Here is a 16271-nt window from a genome sequence, read left to right as displayed (position 1 = left end):
GCTATGGCTACACGTCAAAACATACACATGTATGTAAAGACAGCTATGGCTACACATCAAAACATACACATGTATGTAAAGACAGCTATGGCTACACGTCAAAACATACACATGTATGTAAAGACAGCTATGGCTACACGTCAAAACATACACATGTATGTAAAGACAGCTATGGCTACACATCAAAACATACACATGTATGTAAAGACAGCTATGGCTACACGTCAAAACATACACATGTATGTAAAGACAGCTATGGCTACACGTCAAAACATACACATGTATGTAAAGACAGCTATGGCTACACGTCAAAACATACACATGTATGACCGGAAAAGACAGCTATGGCTACACGTCAAAACATACTCATGTATGACCTGAAAAGACAGCTATGGCTACACATCAAAACATACACATGTATGACCGGAAAAGACAGCTATGGCTACACGTCAAAACATACTCATGTATGACCTGAAAAGACAGCTATGGCTACACGTCAAAACATACACATGTATGACCGGAAAAGACAGCTATGGCTACACGTCAAAACATACACATGTATGACCGGAAAAGACAGCTATGGCTACACGTCAAAACATACTCATGTATGACCGGAAAAGACAGCTATGGCTACACGTCAAAACATACACATGTATGACCGGAAAAGACAGCTATGGCTACACATCAAAACATACTCATGTATGACCGGAAAAGACAGCTATGGCTACACGTCAAAACATACACATGTATGACCGGAAAAGACAGCTATGGCTACACATCAAAACATACTCATGTATGACCGGAAAAGACAGCTATGGCTACACATCAAAACATACACATGTATGACCGGAAAAGACAGCTATGGCTACACGTCAAAACATACACATGTATGACCAGAAAAGACAGCTATGGCTACACGTCAAAACATACTCATGTATGACCGGAAAAGACAGCTATGGCTACACATCAAAACATACACATGTATGACCAGAAAAGACAGCTATGGCTACACGTCAAAACATACTCATGTATGACCAGAAAAGACAGCTATGGCTACACATCAAAACATACACATGTATGACCAGAAAAGACAGCTATGGCTACACGTCAAAACATACTCATGTATGACCAGAAAAGACAGCTATGGCTACACATCAAAACATACACATGTATGACCAGAAAAGACAGCTATGGCTACACGTCAAAACATACTCATGTATGACCAGAAAAGACAGCTATGGCTACACATCAAAACATACTCATGTATGACCGGAAAAGACAGCTATGGCTACACGTCAAAACATACACATGTATGACCGGAAAAGACAGCTATGGCTACACATCAAAACATACACATGTATGACCGGAAAAGACAGCTATGGCTACACATCAAAACATACTCATGTATGACCGGAAAAGACAGCTATGGCTACACGTCAAAACATACTCATGTATGACCGGAAAAGAGAGCTATGGCTACACGTCAAAACATACACATGTATGACCGGAAAAGACAGCTATGGCTACACGTCAAAACATACACACGTATGACCGGAAAAGACAGCTATGGCTACACATCAAAACATACTCATGTATGACCGGAAAAGACAGCTATGGCTACACGTCAAAACATACACATGTATGACCGGAAAAGACAGCTATGGCTACACGTCAAAACATACACACGTATGACCGGAAAAGACAGCTATGGCTACACGTATGACCGGAAAAGACAGCTATGGCTACACGTATGACCGGAAAAGACAGCTATGGCTACACGTATGACCGGAAAAGACAGCTATGGCTACACGTATGACCGGAAAAGACAGCTATGGCTACACGTATGACCGGAAAAGACAGCTATGGCTACACGTATGACCGGAAAAGACAGCTATGGCTACACGTCAAAACATACTCATGTATGACCGGAAAAGAGAAGGCAGCAGGCAGACGAGGGGCCACGAGGCACAATTGGCACCGCACAGCGAGCGCTGCGCAGCACAACGACGGCTCCTCCAGCCATTATGAACACAATACAAAACACCTTAACCCAATTTCTGACCTGAGATCAGATTCTAAAAATGTCTATTACATCCTGACAGTTTCATTATTAACCCAATCTGACCTGAGATCAGATTCTAAAAGTGTCTTCGATTTAAAAAAAATAGCAGACCTACAAGCTCGTAGCGCGCCACTCGGTGGCGCGCTATGAGCTTGTAGGTCTGCTATTTTTCAATAGCTAAAGCATAACATGATGCTGACACCAAAATGGGTTCCCGTTCAGAATGGGATAATGTGTACCTTCAGAACACAATAGAAGACATGCAGTAGGTCATAGGGTATAATTAACCCATTCTGACCTGAGATCAGATTCTAAAAATGTCTTCGAAAATCCTGACAGTTTTCTGAAAAAAAGCTATGTTTCTATGTCAGTCGTCGTTCTTCGATTTTTCAAAAAATAGCATACCTACAAGCTCGTAGCGCGCCACTCGGTGGCGCGCTATGAGCTTGTAGATCTGCTATTTTTTTTCAATAGCTAAAGCATGGCATAATGCCAACACCAAAAGGGGTTCCCCATAACATTATTGCAGCCAGCAGGAGTTTGGCACATCACCATCATCAGGAGATCAGAATACAATCTGCTGTTACCTTCCACGTTCACGACGTGAACATTTCCTCCTCCTCAGACAACAACTCCGTGCATAACTTCCTCAAGCTTCGTCTTTTCTGAGCCATGCAGACAACAACAACCCTGCACTGACCGGAGACGGAGAGATTCATGCGTCTACGCCAGGGGGGCAGTCAGCCAGATATTTCGTGAAGCCTCATTTGAAATCGGTAGTTCATATAATGGCCTGTTGTGGTGCTGGACTGGACCCAAAAAGCCCCATAGCTCCATAGAGGCCCATGTATTTTGGCCCAACTTCACCTAGACTGTATTACCTTAATAAACATGGTCATGAATACTTTCTGCTTCCAGTCACTAGTTTAAAGTCTCATTTCTAATGTCATAATATTCTTTTTGGAAAATGATGGTCCCATTAATTAAAAAAATGACCATAAAGTCGCGCATGTTCTGAGGGGCGTGGCTACCGTTACAGTCTATGATCGGGATAAAAACCAACGGAGAAGAAGGGGGGAAGTCCCGCCTCGTTGTCTGGGCCAGCCAATGGCCAGCTGGTCCAAAAGGGAGCCAGCCAATGGCCAGCTGGTCCAAAACGGATCTAGAAAGATGGCGATTTACAGTGCATTAGAATGCAAGGGATTTCAGGCTTCATTTTACGTTCATGTTAGACCCGGGGAACGCTTTGTCCATATTTTTTACAGTCTATGGTCTATGCGCATATAAAGCTGGTCACTGTCAGCACGGGGGTGAGGGGGGGGGGGATACTGTACTTCTTTACAGTATACAGTTCAGCCAGTCAATTAGAGTGGGACACGCTCTGAGAGCGCACATCAAAAGGGAGAACACAGCTGCAGGTTGTTAATTAACGCTGTGACTGAACGACCGATGCAAAAGGGAAATAATTAATTATGTCCGTGACAATGACCAATCTTACGGTTTGAATCGTGTACACACACACACACACACACACACACACACACACACACACACACACACACACACACACACACACACACACACACACACACACACACACACACACACACACACACACACACACACACACACACACACACACACACACACACACACACACACACACACACACACACACACACACACACACACACACACAGAGCAAAAATAATATGGGCAAAACAAATGAAAATGTGTTTTTTTGGGGGGGGGGGGTTTTCATTTTGTTTTTTGACTTTCAACTTGTCCTAATGAAGTCGACATGCACATGCGCACACACACACACACACACACAGTCTCAAATGTCATCATGAGCACGCCGTCTTTAAAGGACAACTTTAGTTTTTTTCAACCAAGGTTCATGTTTTAGTTTCTTATTAGAGAATGTAAAATATGAGTGTTAATCTTTTTTCATTTGCTGCTTTCTTTCGTTTTAGGGATTTTAGCTGTTTTTGACAGGGGGGGCGGGGGCATTCGAGCATGGGGCTAGATATGTATTTTTTTACACAATTTTATGGTGATTTCTTTTTTTATGGTTTACTATAGTCCTAATAAACGTCAGGAAATTACATCTGGCCACAGAAGATCACAGGATCACTGAATGTGAAGGTAGCCTACTGGGGGGAAGGCTTATACTGTGTGTATAGGCTCAATATGTTAGTTTGTCACATTCAATAGATCCCGTGATCTTTTGTGGTCAGATGTAATTTCTTGGGGTCTAGTAGGACTATAGTAAATAATAAAATAATAAATCGCCATAACAATTTGTAAAAAAATACATATTTAGCAACATGCTCGAATGCCCCCGCCCCCCTGTCAAAAACTGCTAAAATCCCTAAAACGAAAGAAAGCAGCAAATGAAAGAAAATGAACACTCACCTTTTAGTTTCTCTAATAACCTAAAACATGAACCTTGGTTGAAAAAAACTAAAGTTGTCCTTTAAGTGGCCGTTTTAAATTGCTGGCAATCATTTTATCAGAGTTTCTATTAGAGTTTATTAGAGTTTATATCCAACTTGTCAAGGAGTGGATCTCAAATGTTTGGACAGAAGTGTAGAGAGATATTTAAAGCCATTAAGCCATTCTGACCTGAGATCAGATTAAAAAAAAATGTCAGTCGTTCTTCGATTTAAAAAAAATAGCAGACCTACAAGCTCGTAGCGCGCCACTCGGTGGCGCGCTATGAGCTTGTAGATCTGCTATTTTTCAATAACTAAAGCATAACATGATACCAACACCAAAATGGGTTCCCGTTCAGAATGGGTTAATATTAGATCAACCATCACAGTTATGTTTTTTTTAATTGGGCTTAACCCATTTATACCTGAGGAGGCCACGTCTGTGTCGCCTATACAGCTTTTAACCACTTTAACCATTATTTAAAACTATCTGTTGAAAAATATATTTTTTTAAATCGTGAAAATTGAGTGCAAATCTTTGAATATATATTCTTTCCCAGCCAACGGTTTTAACTCAAATATTTGCTTCTGGGGAGGTCCCTGAAACTACATATTTTCAGATGGGGGGGGTCCACGGCCAAATACAGATGATTCTAGGGGGTCCTTGATATGTCATGTCATGACATGAAAAACCGACATAGAAACGTTGGTTTTTCAGAAATCTGTGATTAGAAAACAAAACATTTGTAAATCAGTTCTCAGGTCTGAAAGTGGTTAACCCATTCTGACCGGGTACCCATTTTGGTGTCAGCATCATGTTATGCTTTATCTATTTAAAAATAGCAGATCTACAAGCTCATATCGCGCCACCGAGTGGCGCGATACGAGCTTGTAGGTCTGCTATTTTTGAAAAATCAAAGAGCAACTGACATTTTTAGAATCTGATCTCAGGTCAGAATGGGTTCATCAGACCAGTGTGTGTGTCCGCCGGAAACCTCGTATAAATCAGTTCTCAGGTCTGAAAGTGGTTAACAAACGGGCAGCAATTCACACAAACCAGCACCACCAGGAAGCTGGGATAAACTCAAATAACCCATTTAGACCCGAGAAAAGGTTCTACTAAATGTCTTCTAAATCCTCACAGTTTTCAGAAAAAAACCCCATGTTTCTATGTCAGTGGTTCTCAAACATTTTCATGTCAAGGACCCCCACAAAATATTGGCCACCGGACCCCCATCTGAAAATATGTTGTTCCAGGGACCAGGGATGATGAATTCCTGTTCTGTTCTTTAACTACATAGAAGTGTCTATATGTACGTCTCTAAATGTTTTGATGAATTGAACAATGTGGACCCTGTTGTAAACAAGTGTAATGCTTAATTGGGTCGTCCACTCACAGTTAACAGTCTTTGTATTGAGTTTGTGCTTGAAATGTACTGTAATTCTGCAAACTGTTAATACATATTTCAATCAATCAATCAATCAGAGACATGGCCAATTAGTACATTTAGAGCTGGGGTTTGTGTCCGAAAGGACTCGCAGTGTGAGTGCTATAGCTGCAAGTAGATATGGTAAATGGTGCATTTATATGTAGCGCCTTTATCCAAGGCGCTTTACATACGTAGATTGTGCATTACATTCACCCATTCATACACCGATTGTGGCTGATGCCATGCAAGGCACCTGCAACCAGCACATCGGGAGCAATTTGGGGTTCAGTGTCTTTGCCCAAGGACACTTCGACATGTAGACAGGAGGAGGAGCCTTTCTGAAACCAGTCCCTTGACTTGAAGTGCTCTCGGAGGTTCCCTCGTCGGGAAGTGCCCCTCCAGCTGAATCAAGTTCCCTTCATTAGGGTGCTGGCCGGGTATAAAAAAACTGTTTGGAAATACTCTCGCCCTCCTTGTGCAGAAACAGGAAACAGACACCATTCGTTGCCATGGTTACCATCATGCAATTGTGTTACCTGTTATTTTGTTTGTACAGTTATATTGCATTGCATCGTGTATGTTTGGTATTTTGGTGTAAGCATCATGTTATACTTTAGCTATTGAAAAATAGCAGATCTACAAGCTCATAGCGCGCCACCGAGTGGCGCGCTACGAGCTTGTAGGTCTGCTGATCTCAGGTCAGAATGGGTTAATCAGACCAGTGTGTGTCCAGTGGAAACCTCGTATGAATCTGATCTCAGGTCAGAATGGTGGAAAAAGGAAATACAGCATGACTGTCAACAATGACATATATAAATCATTGTGTAAAAAAGTGGTTTTGTTTGTGTGGTTTCATTCATAGTTTTTCACGGTGGGGTAAACGGAGAGAGCCCTTTTTCACGGTGGGGTAAACAGAGAGAGCCCTTTTTCACGGTGGGGTAAACGGAGAGCCCTTTTTCACAGTGGGGTAAACGGAGAGAGCCCTTTTTCACGGTGGGGTAAACAGAGAGAGCCCTTTTTCACGGTGGGGTAAACAGAGAGAGCCCTTTTTCACGGTGGGGTAAACAGAGAGCCCTTTTTCACGGTGGGGTAAACAGAGAGAGCCCTTTTTCACGGTGGGGTAAACAGAGAGAGCCCTTTTTCACGGTGGGGTAAACAGAGAGAGCCCTTTTTCACGGTGGGGTAAACAGAGAGAGCCCTTTTTCACGGTGGGGTAAACAGAGAGAGCCCTTTTTCACAGTGGGGTAAACAGAGAGAGCCCTTTTTCACGGTGGGGTAAACAGAGAGAGCCCTTTTTCACAGTGGGGTAAACAGAGAGAGCCCTTTTTCACGGTGGGGTAAACAGAGAGAGCCCTTTTTCACGGTGGGGTAAACAGAGAGAGCCCTTTTTCACAGTGGGGTAAACAGAGAGAGCCCTTTTTCACAGTGGGGTAAACAGAGAGAGCCCTTTTTCACAGTGGGGTAAACAGAGAGAGCCCTTTTTCACAGTGGGGTAAACAGAGAGAGCCCTTTTTCACAGTGGGGTAAACAGAGAGAGCCCTTTTTCACAGTGGGGTAAACAGAGAGCCCTTTTTCACAGTGGGGTAAACAGAGAGAGCCCTTTTTCACAGTGGGGTAAGCAGAGAGAGCCCTTTTTCACAGTGGGGTAAACAGAGAGAGCCCTTTTTCACGGTGGGGTAAACAGAGAGAGCCCTTTTTCACGGTGGGGTAAACAGAGAGAGCCCTTTTTCACGGTGGGGTAAACAGAGAGAGCCCTTTTTCACGGTGGGGTAAACAGAGAGAGCCTTTGTGAACATCAGTCGGAGCGTTGTCTATTCTCTGCATCATCATGGATGATCCATCCGAGGTTCCGATGCGACGAGTGACCTTTCATCGCATCGCGATCGACATATTACCGTTTCTGTTAACCCATTCTGACCGGGCACCCATTTTGGTGTCAGCATCATGTTGTGCTTTAGCTATTTAAAAAATAGCAGATCTACAAGCTCATATACGAGCTTGTAGGTCTGCTATTTTTTGAAAAATCGAAGAGCGACTGACATTTTTTTTTAATCTGATCTCAGGTCAGAATGGGTTAATTAATCAGACCAGTGTGTGTCCGGCGGAAACCTCGTATGAATCTGATCTCAGGTCAGAATGGGTTGAAGGTATATTCAGTGATTTCACTTAATTCAAATATCACTTATTTTTTTGTTTTGTTGTGATAATAATCCTCCCTACTATAGAGTGTGCTGACCATATATGGAGTTCCTCCCTGTCCCCAGTTAACCCCTGGGGGTCAAAAAACCTTAGGTTTAGTTTTTGACTCTCTATCCTGATTGGACAAAAGGCTGGGTCCCACAGCCAAAAACGAAACCTAAGGTTTTTTGAGTGAAATCACTGAATATACCTTTAACCCATTCTGAACGGGCACCCGTTTTGATGTTAGCATCATGTCGTGCTTTAGCTATTGAAAAATAGCAGATCTACAAGCTCATATCGCGCCACCGAGTGGCGCGATACGAGCTTGTAGGTCTGCTATTTTTTGAATAATCGAAGAGCGACTGACATTTTTTTAGAATCTGATCTCAGGTCAGAATGGGTTCATCAGACCAGTGTGTGTGTGTCCGGCGGAAACCTCGTATGAATCTGATCTCAGGTCAGAATGGGTTAAAATATAAAATATTGAAAAAAGCTCCTATACCTTGTCCCCGGTGGTGATGCTGCCACAGTGCAGCTGGTTGATGTCCTCCCGACACTTGTCCATGAAGCCGCAGATGAGCCGGTAGTCGCTGAACACGATGCTGGTCATCTTGGTGATGTACTGGTTGCACTGGTACTCGCTGATGTTGGAGCGGTGCTCCACCAGGCACGACACCAGGTAGCCCTTACCACGCTCCTCCACCGCGCACTCCTTGATCTGAAGAGGAATAAGAATAATGTTAAAAGTTCATGTTTTTTGGGTGCAATTGAGATTAGAAAACCTAAAAAGATATGTCTCCAAGACACATTTCTCCAAAAAGGGAGACTAAATAAAGTAACCTCGGACAGCCCTGGCAAGAGAAAAACATTTAACTAAAATGTATGTTTACACTTTGAAACAAGCAGGGTTTGCAAAATGAAGAACACCTCTTTGTTCTGGGGAAGTCACCCACGGCCCTGGTGGATGAGCACTGACCTACTTTCAATGATAGCGTCGTACCTTCAGGCGTCGTGCCTGAAGAAGGTCAGTAGACCGAAAGCTTTTGCTAAATAAATACATTGATTGTGCGCAGATCTCAGAGAGTGTGCGGAGCTTCCCTTTATTTTCCTCAGAAATCGCAAAAAGTATTTATTTAAAGACCTTTTAAGCCTCGTACAAAGCCAACTCCAGTTGTGACAAATCATGACAACAAACAAAACATTTCGGGCCGAACAAAGGATTAGAAAGAAGAAGAAAAAACAGCAGGTTAAAACACTCTTTTTGTTGTTTTTCTTCTTTGTAAATTATTTGTTTGGTCCAAAATATTGTGTTTGTCGTCATGATTTGTCACAACTCGAGTTGGCTTTGTCCTGCGGCGTAACCGTAAATACTTTTTGAAATGTCTATGGGGAAAATGCATGGGGAATGACCTCACAATGTGCTCACACACTGCATTGTGTGAGCTTGTAGAAGGGGCGACACCATCGAACCCGGTCAGGTTTAAAGGAGAATTCCATACTAAAAGGCTTTCTTACCTTTCTTTGTAGTTGTTACGTCCCCACCAAAGAGGTCCAGGTGTTATTTTGTGCAAAAGCTCCTTATTGGCTATTTCCCCTACCATAAGCCCTAAATGAATTGCATTGAATTGAATGGGAATTGAATGGGGCTATGGGGTGTTGTGCTTATTTCCATCGCTCAAAATTATAATTTCTTTGTATACATCCTCTCTTCATAATGTAAATAATATCCCAAGTGGCACACTTTACTACTTCTTTCGATGGAAATAAGCGAACTAGCATAACACCCCATAGCCCCATTCAATTCCCATTAAAATAGCCAATAAGGAGTTTTTGCACAAAAAAACACCTGGACCTCTTTGGTGGGGACGTAACAACTACAAAGAAAGGTAAGAAAGATAAGAAAGCATTCTAGCATGGAATTCTCCTTTAAGTATCTATTCCACAATCTCTGAATGATGATGATATATACTGACTGTACAGACTCAGAGTCTGGAACTAGTAACTACATCACAACATTTGAGAGAGGAAGCCACCTTCCATTTCCGTTCATAAAATATATATATATATTTTTTTTAGAATCGACAGTCCTCGTAAGCAGCAAGGTATATACGCTTCAAAAATCTTGACAGATTTGTGCAACTAACGACGAAACGGAAGCGGGGAGGAGGGAGGCGTCGCACCCGCTTTATCCTCTGATCATTTTCAGAGCTTCCGTTTCACCACACTGTACGGCACGCCTTTCGAAGATTGTGAGAGGCAACAGTCTGACTCACGAGACTATGTTTAAGTGCTCTGAACAAGCAGTTTCAGAGCTCCATTTGCCCATCTTACTCACAATTTACAATTTACAATTTAGGCATTTAGCAGACGCTCTTACTCCAGAGCGACTTACATTTAAGCAAGAACAAAAGCATGGGAATACATCACATAAAAACATTTATCATGAAACATGCGTAAGCTAAGAAAGTAACAGTGGAATATCTATATAATGAAACTATACATACACTATACATATAAACTATACATATTTACTACTATGCTATACATATGTACTATGGCGTGCTATGACTATATACAATACAATTATAGTGCTGTCTACATAACATGCTATAAGTCTGTGTCAAATGCTATCTAAGTCTACAGAAATGCTATCTAAGGGGTTAGGGTAAGTGCTATGGGCCATGATGGAGTCTGAAAAGGTGGGTTTTCAGGCTACGGCGGAAGATTGGGAGTGATGCTGCAGTTCTGACTGCAATGGGAAGTGCATTCCACAGTTTTGGAGCCAGAAGGGAGAAGAGTTTGGGACGTGTGGAGCGCTGTTGTCCCGGCGTTTTTAGTGAGGGTACTTCCAGTTTCCCTGCGTTGGCTGATCTGAGTGCGCGGGAGAGTTTGTAGGGTTCAATCAAGATATGGGGGAGCCATACCTTTGGTTGCTTTGAATGCCAGCATCAGAGTTTTGTATTCTGTGCTCACCTCCGTTGTATTCTGTACTCACCTCCGTAATGGTGGTCTTGCACACCTCCACAGCCACGGACTCAAACTTGGGGTCAGTGGTCAGATTCAACTTGTAGTTCCACAGGAGCTGGAGAGAGAAAGGAGGAGGTCAAATTAAAATGTACAGGCCATTTAGTCTGGCTGTTACAACTAATTAAAAACAGTTTTCTCTAGTATATCGTTGTTGTCGGGCAGAATCCTCTCCATATTTTAAAGGACAACTTTAGTTTTTTTCAACCAAGGTTCATGTTTTAGGTTGTTATTAGAGAAAGTAAAAGATTAGTCATATTTTCTTTTCATTTGCAGCTTTCTTTCGTTTTAGGGATTTGAGCTCTTTTTGACAGGGGGGCGGGGGCATTCGAGCATGGGGCTAAATATGTATTTTTTTACAACATTTTATGGTGATTTATTTTTGTATTATTTACTATAGTCCTAATAAACCCCAGGAAATTACATCTGGCCACAGAAGATCACAGGATCTACTGAATGTGAAGGTAGCCTACTGGGGGGAAGGCTTATACTGTGTGTATAGCCTGAATATGTCAGTTTGTCACATTCAATAGATACCGTGATCTTTTGTGGCCAGATGTAATTTCTTGGGGTTTATTAGGACTATAGTAAATAATAAATAAAAAAATCGCCATAATATTTTGTAAAAAAAATACATATTTAGCCCCATGCTCGAATGTCCCCGCCCCCCTGTCAAACTGCTAAAATCCCTAAAACGAAAGAAAGCAGCAAATGAAAGAAAATGAACACTCACCTTTTAGTTTCTCTAATGACAACCTATAAAACATGAACCTTGGTTGAAAAAAACTAAAGTTGTCCTTTAACTTTCTGTATTTCTTCCGTACATTGATGTCCTACTTGATACCACAGCATTGATAAGCATCAAGAGTTACAGATCCACAGCATTGATAAGCATCAAGAGCTGCAGATCTGCAAGCTCGAAGTGTGGCACGAAATCACCACGCTACGAGCTTGCAGATCTGCTCATTTTGAATTTGAATCCATGAGCCGTAACAGTTTTGGACATATAATAATGAGGTCTTAAAAACAGACGATATGCATTCTTAAAAAACAGTTATTTCTTCAAATTACAGGAGGAGAAATTAAATCGATTTGTTCAGCATTAACCCATTTTGGGGCGGGAACCCCCTTTTGGTGTTGGCATTATGTCATGCTTTAGCTATTGAAAAATAGCAGATTTACAAGCTCGTAGCTACAAGCTTGTAGGTCTGCTATTTTTGAAAAATCGAAGAACGACTGACATAGAAACATAGCTTTTTCAGAAAAACTATCAGGATGTAGAAGACATTTTTAGAATCTGATCTCAGGTCAAAATGGGTTAATAGAAAGACTCTGTTCTTGTACGGGGGGGGGGGGGGAGGGAGGTTAGTATTGCATAGCAGCACTCACTGCAAAATACGTGGGAGGATGTTATGTGTTGTGCGGGGGACCAATGCACACCCATGTGACATCGCCTTTCCTGTTGAATGTCGTGTGTGTGTGCGTGTGTGTGTGCGTGTGCGCGTGTGTGCGTGTGTGTGTGCGTGCGTGTGTGTGTGTATATATTTTTACCAGAGCCACGTCATGAAATCTTCAAAACCACAAGGGAAATCTCAAAAGAGATCGGCATGTTGGGAGATAACGTGACCTAGTTTCGATAAATAACACTTTTTTTTTATCACGACGACGGCGTTGCTCAGATTCTCAGTGAGATGACACACTGCTGTCGTCAGGGAAACGATCGTCAGGTCCATGGTGGTAAAAACAGGGGAATGTGGAACATTTTTAACCCATTTTGGGCGGGCACTCCTTTTGGTGTTTTAAACATTTATGTTATAATTTAGCTATTGAAAAATAGCAGATCTACAAGCTCATATCGCGCCACCGAGTGGCGCGATACGAGCTTGTAGCCAGGTCTGCTATTTTTGAAAAATCGTGAAAATGTGCCTCAAATTTGGAATATATTTTATAACGTTTTTAACTCAAATCTTTGCTTCTGGAGAGGTCCCTGGAACAACATATTTTCAGATGGGGGTCGGTGGCCAATTACAGATCATTTTTGGGGTCCTTGACATGAAATATTGAGTGATATAGGCCTAGAAACATGAGGTATTTCAGAAAACTGTCAGGATTTAGAAGGCTTTTTTTTTATTTCGATGTCAGGCCTAAATGGGTTAAAAGGAGCTGGCCGTCATGGTGACACAGAACCTTCAATTAGGAGGAACTGACACTAAAACAAGGAGGCCACAGCGCAGCAGCAATTCATCCAATACTTTAACCCACTTGAAAACCCCGGCAGCCATGAGCTGGTATTACCACCCAAGTTTAAAACAAACAGGGGAAAATTCCCATTCTATTAAAACACCTAGAACGCCCAGGACGAAGTATCCTCGTATTTTCTATTAGTAACGCCCGACGCCCAGGATGAAGTATTGTCCAAAAGACAAAGTTTATTACATTTTTTAAATATATTTTTTATCCCACGATTTTGTAACCCATTTTTCACCCCTGTGTGAATCATCTAGTGTGATCCTGGGCTCTACACACCCTCCACCAACCTAGTCCCCATATATGGGGGACAAGGGGAGACCAACCTAGTCCCCATATATGGGGGACAAAGGGAGACCAACCTAGTCCCCATATATGGGGGACAAGGGGAGAGCAACGGACTTGAACTCATGCTTCCTTCATGCCTGAGTGTCCAAGTTGCTCCTTTACACCTGACAGGGGGGAGTTTCCCTGGTTGGACGTAGCGCGTGGAAGGAACACGTTATTCCAACCAGTTCCTTTCCCCTCCATCAGGCGCCCCGGCTGACCAGGGGGAGGCAGTTTAGTGACCAAGACGAAGTTTATTAATATGAGAACGGAGCGCCTGTTGGGCAATCCTCGATGTTGCGTACGAATGAGACGTCATCGAAAAACTCCCTCCCCCGTTTAGCCGACGAAAACGACAAATCTTAAAACATTAATAACTCGTGATCTAAATCATCCCGTCTAATTATGAAAAAAAGATCCTTCCGTGGTCCAGTCGCTATAGTCGCGATATTTATTCTTAGCGTTGTTGTCGATCGACTCTAGAGTGGTGTGGCTAGAGTGGAGTGACTTTATGCTATGTTGATGAATTGTATACATTGGCCCACAATGGAAACAAGTCTCTAGGGCGTTTGTTGTTGTTGTTGTTGTGTTATCCGATGTTGTGTTTTTGTGTTTATCCACCAATCAATCAATGCGCCGCCATTGTGGGGGAACTGAGCATTGGCACCTAAATATCAGATCTATAGATCTATGCTCAGTGCTGTTTCTGGTGGCGTTATTTGGTGTAGAAGGAGACAGGAGCAGACCATGTACTGTACAGCTGTGGTTTTTAACCCATTCTGACCTGAGATCAGATTCATACGAGGTTTCCACCGGACACACACTGGGTCTGATGAACCCATTCTGACCTGAGATCAGATTCTAGAAATGTCAGTCGCTCTTTGATTTTTCAAAAATAGCAGACCTACAAGCTCGTATCGCGCCACTCGGTGGCGCGATATGAGCTTGTAGATCTGCTATTTTTCAATAGCTAAAGCATAACATGATGCTGACACCAAAATGGGTGCCCGGTCAGAATGGGTTAATGTATTGCCCGGTCAGAATGGGTTAATAATGTTCTACTCTGTAGTATGATAAACTATGGCGTTAATTTAGGAGAAATACAAAAAAGGCTTCAATATGGAGGTCTCTGCCCAACAACAACGGCTGGAGCTGGAACGGACAGGAGAAGTTTAAAAGGATGCGAGGGTGTGTGTGTGAGTGTGTGAGAGAGAGGTTGTGTGAGTGTGTGTGTGTGTGTGTGTGTGAGAGAGAGGTTGTGAGAGTGTGAGTGTGAGTGTGAGTGTGAGTGTGTGTGTGTGTGTGTGTGTGTGTGTGTGTGTGTGTGTGTGTGTGTGTGTGTGTGTGTGTGTGTGTGTGTGTGTGTGTGTGTGTGTGTGTGAGGGTGTGTGTGTGTGTGTGTGTGTGTGAGACGGGAGGAGCTTCCCAAACACTTACATGGTTGCAGTCGGCAGCGATCTCCGAGTCCTGGAGGAGGATGAAAGGGAGACAGAGGTTAGGCTTTAATCTGCACAGCTCCCTCCCTCCACAGCTCCCTCCCTCCACAGCTCCCTCCCTCCCTCCACAGCTCCCTCCCTCCCTCCACAGCTCCCTCCCTCCCTCCACAGCTCCCTCCCTCCCTCCACAACTCCCTCCCTCCCTCCACAACTCCCTCCCTCCCTCCACAGCTCCCTCCCTCCACAGCTCCCCCCCTCCACAGCTCCCTCCCTCCACAGCTCCCTCCCTCCACAGCTCCCCCCCTCCACAGCTCCCTCCCTCCACAGCTCCCTCGCTCCACAGCTCCCTCGCTCCACAGCTCCCTCCCTCCACAACTCCCTCCCTCCACAGTGACTAAAATGTGACTAAAACTAAGTGAAAACTATTCAAGAGACTAATGACTAAAACTAAAATAGAAATTTGCTGCCAAAAACAACACTGGGGGTTATTTTCAGATGGGAGTCGGCGGCCAATTACACAACATCATTTTCCTGGGGCACCTTGACATGGAAGGTTTAACCCTGTGAGAAGCACTGACACAGAAACACAGGGTTTAACCCTGTGAGAAGCACTGACACAGAAACACAGGGTTTAACCCTGTGAGAACCACTGACACAGAAACACAGGGTTTAACCCTGTGAGAAGCACTGACACAGAAACACAGGGTTTAACCCTGTGAGAAGCACTGACACAGAAACACAGGGTTTAACCCTGTGAGAACCACTGACACAGAAACACAGGGTTTAACCCTGTGAGAAGCACTGACACAGAAACACAGGGTTTAACCCTGTGAGAAGCACTGACACAGAAACACAGGGTTTAACCCTGTGAGAAGCACTGACACAGAAACACAGGGTTTAACCCTGTGAGAAGCACTGACACAGAAACACAGGGTTTAACCCTGTGAGAAGCACTGACACAGAAACACAGGGGTTAACCCTGTGAGAAGCACTGACACAGAAACACAGGGTTTAACCCTGTGAGAAGCACTGACACAGAAACACAGGGTTTAACCCTGTGAGAAGCACTGACACAGAAACACAGGGGTTAACCCTGTGAGAAGCACTGACACAGAAACACAGGGTT

At 43.3% G+C, this 16271-nt stretch overlaps 1 protein-coding gene across 2 annotated transcripts in view; it reads right to left on the bottom strand.

Annotated features, from left to right (window-relative positions):
* Window positions 1-16271, bottom strand: part of LOC310856859 (Golgi apparatus protein 1-like) — a 123404-nt gene that overhangs the window by 79700 nt on the left and 27433 nt on the right. For both annotated transcript variants that reach the window (XR_014569102.1, XM_083762364.1), the window contains exons 2-4: window positions 15147-15176; window positions 11107-11193; window positions 8614-8829 (exon numbers count right to left, since the gene is read on the bottom strand). Coding sequence is in view for 1 of the 2 variants with exons in the window: in XM_083762364.1 (XP_083618490.1) it covers window positions 8614-8829; window positions 11107-11193; window positions 15147-15176 (333 nt within the window). In the remaining variant the exon portion in view is untranslated. The remainder of the gene's footprint in view (window positions 1-8613; window positions 8830-11106; window positions 11194-15146; window positions 15177-16271) is intronic.

Source organism: Protomyctophum parallelum (assembly GCF_964188405.1).
Source record: "Protomyctophum parallelum genome assembly, chromosome: 4".
NCBI classification, from domain to species: domain Eukaryota; kingdom Metazoa; phylum Chordata; class Actinopteri; order Myctophiformes; family Myctophidae; genus Protomyctophum; species Protomyctophum parallelum.
The sequence above is the reverse complement of the archived record's forward strand: the minus strand, read 5'-3'. Positions and strand labels throughout refer to the sequence as shown.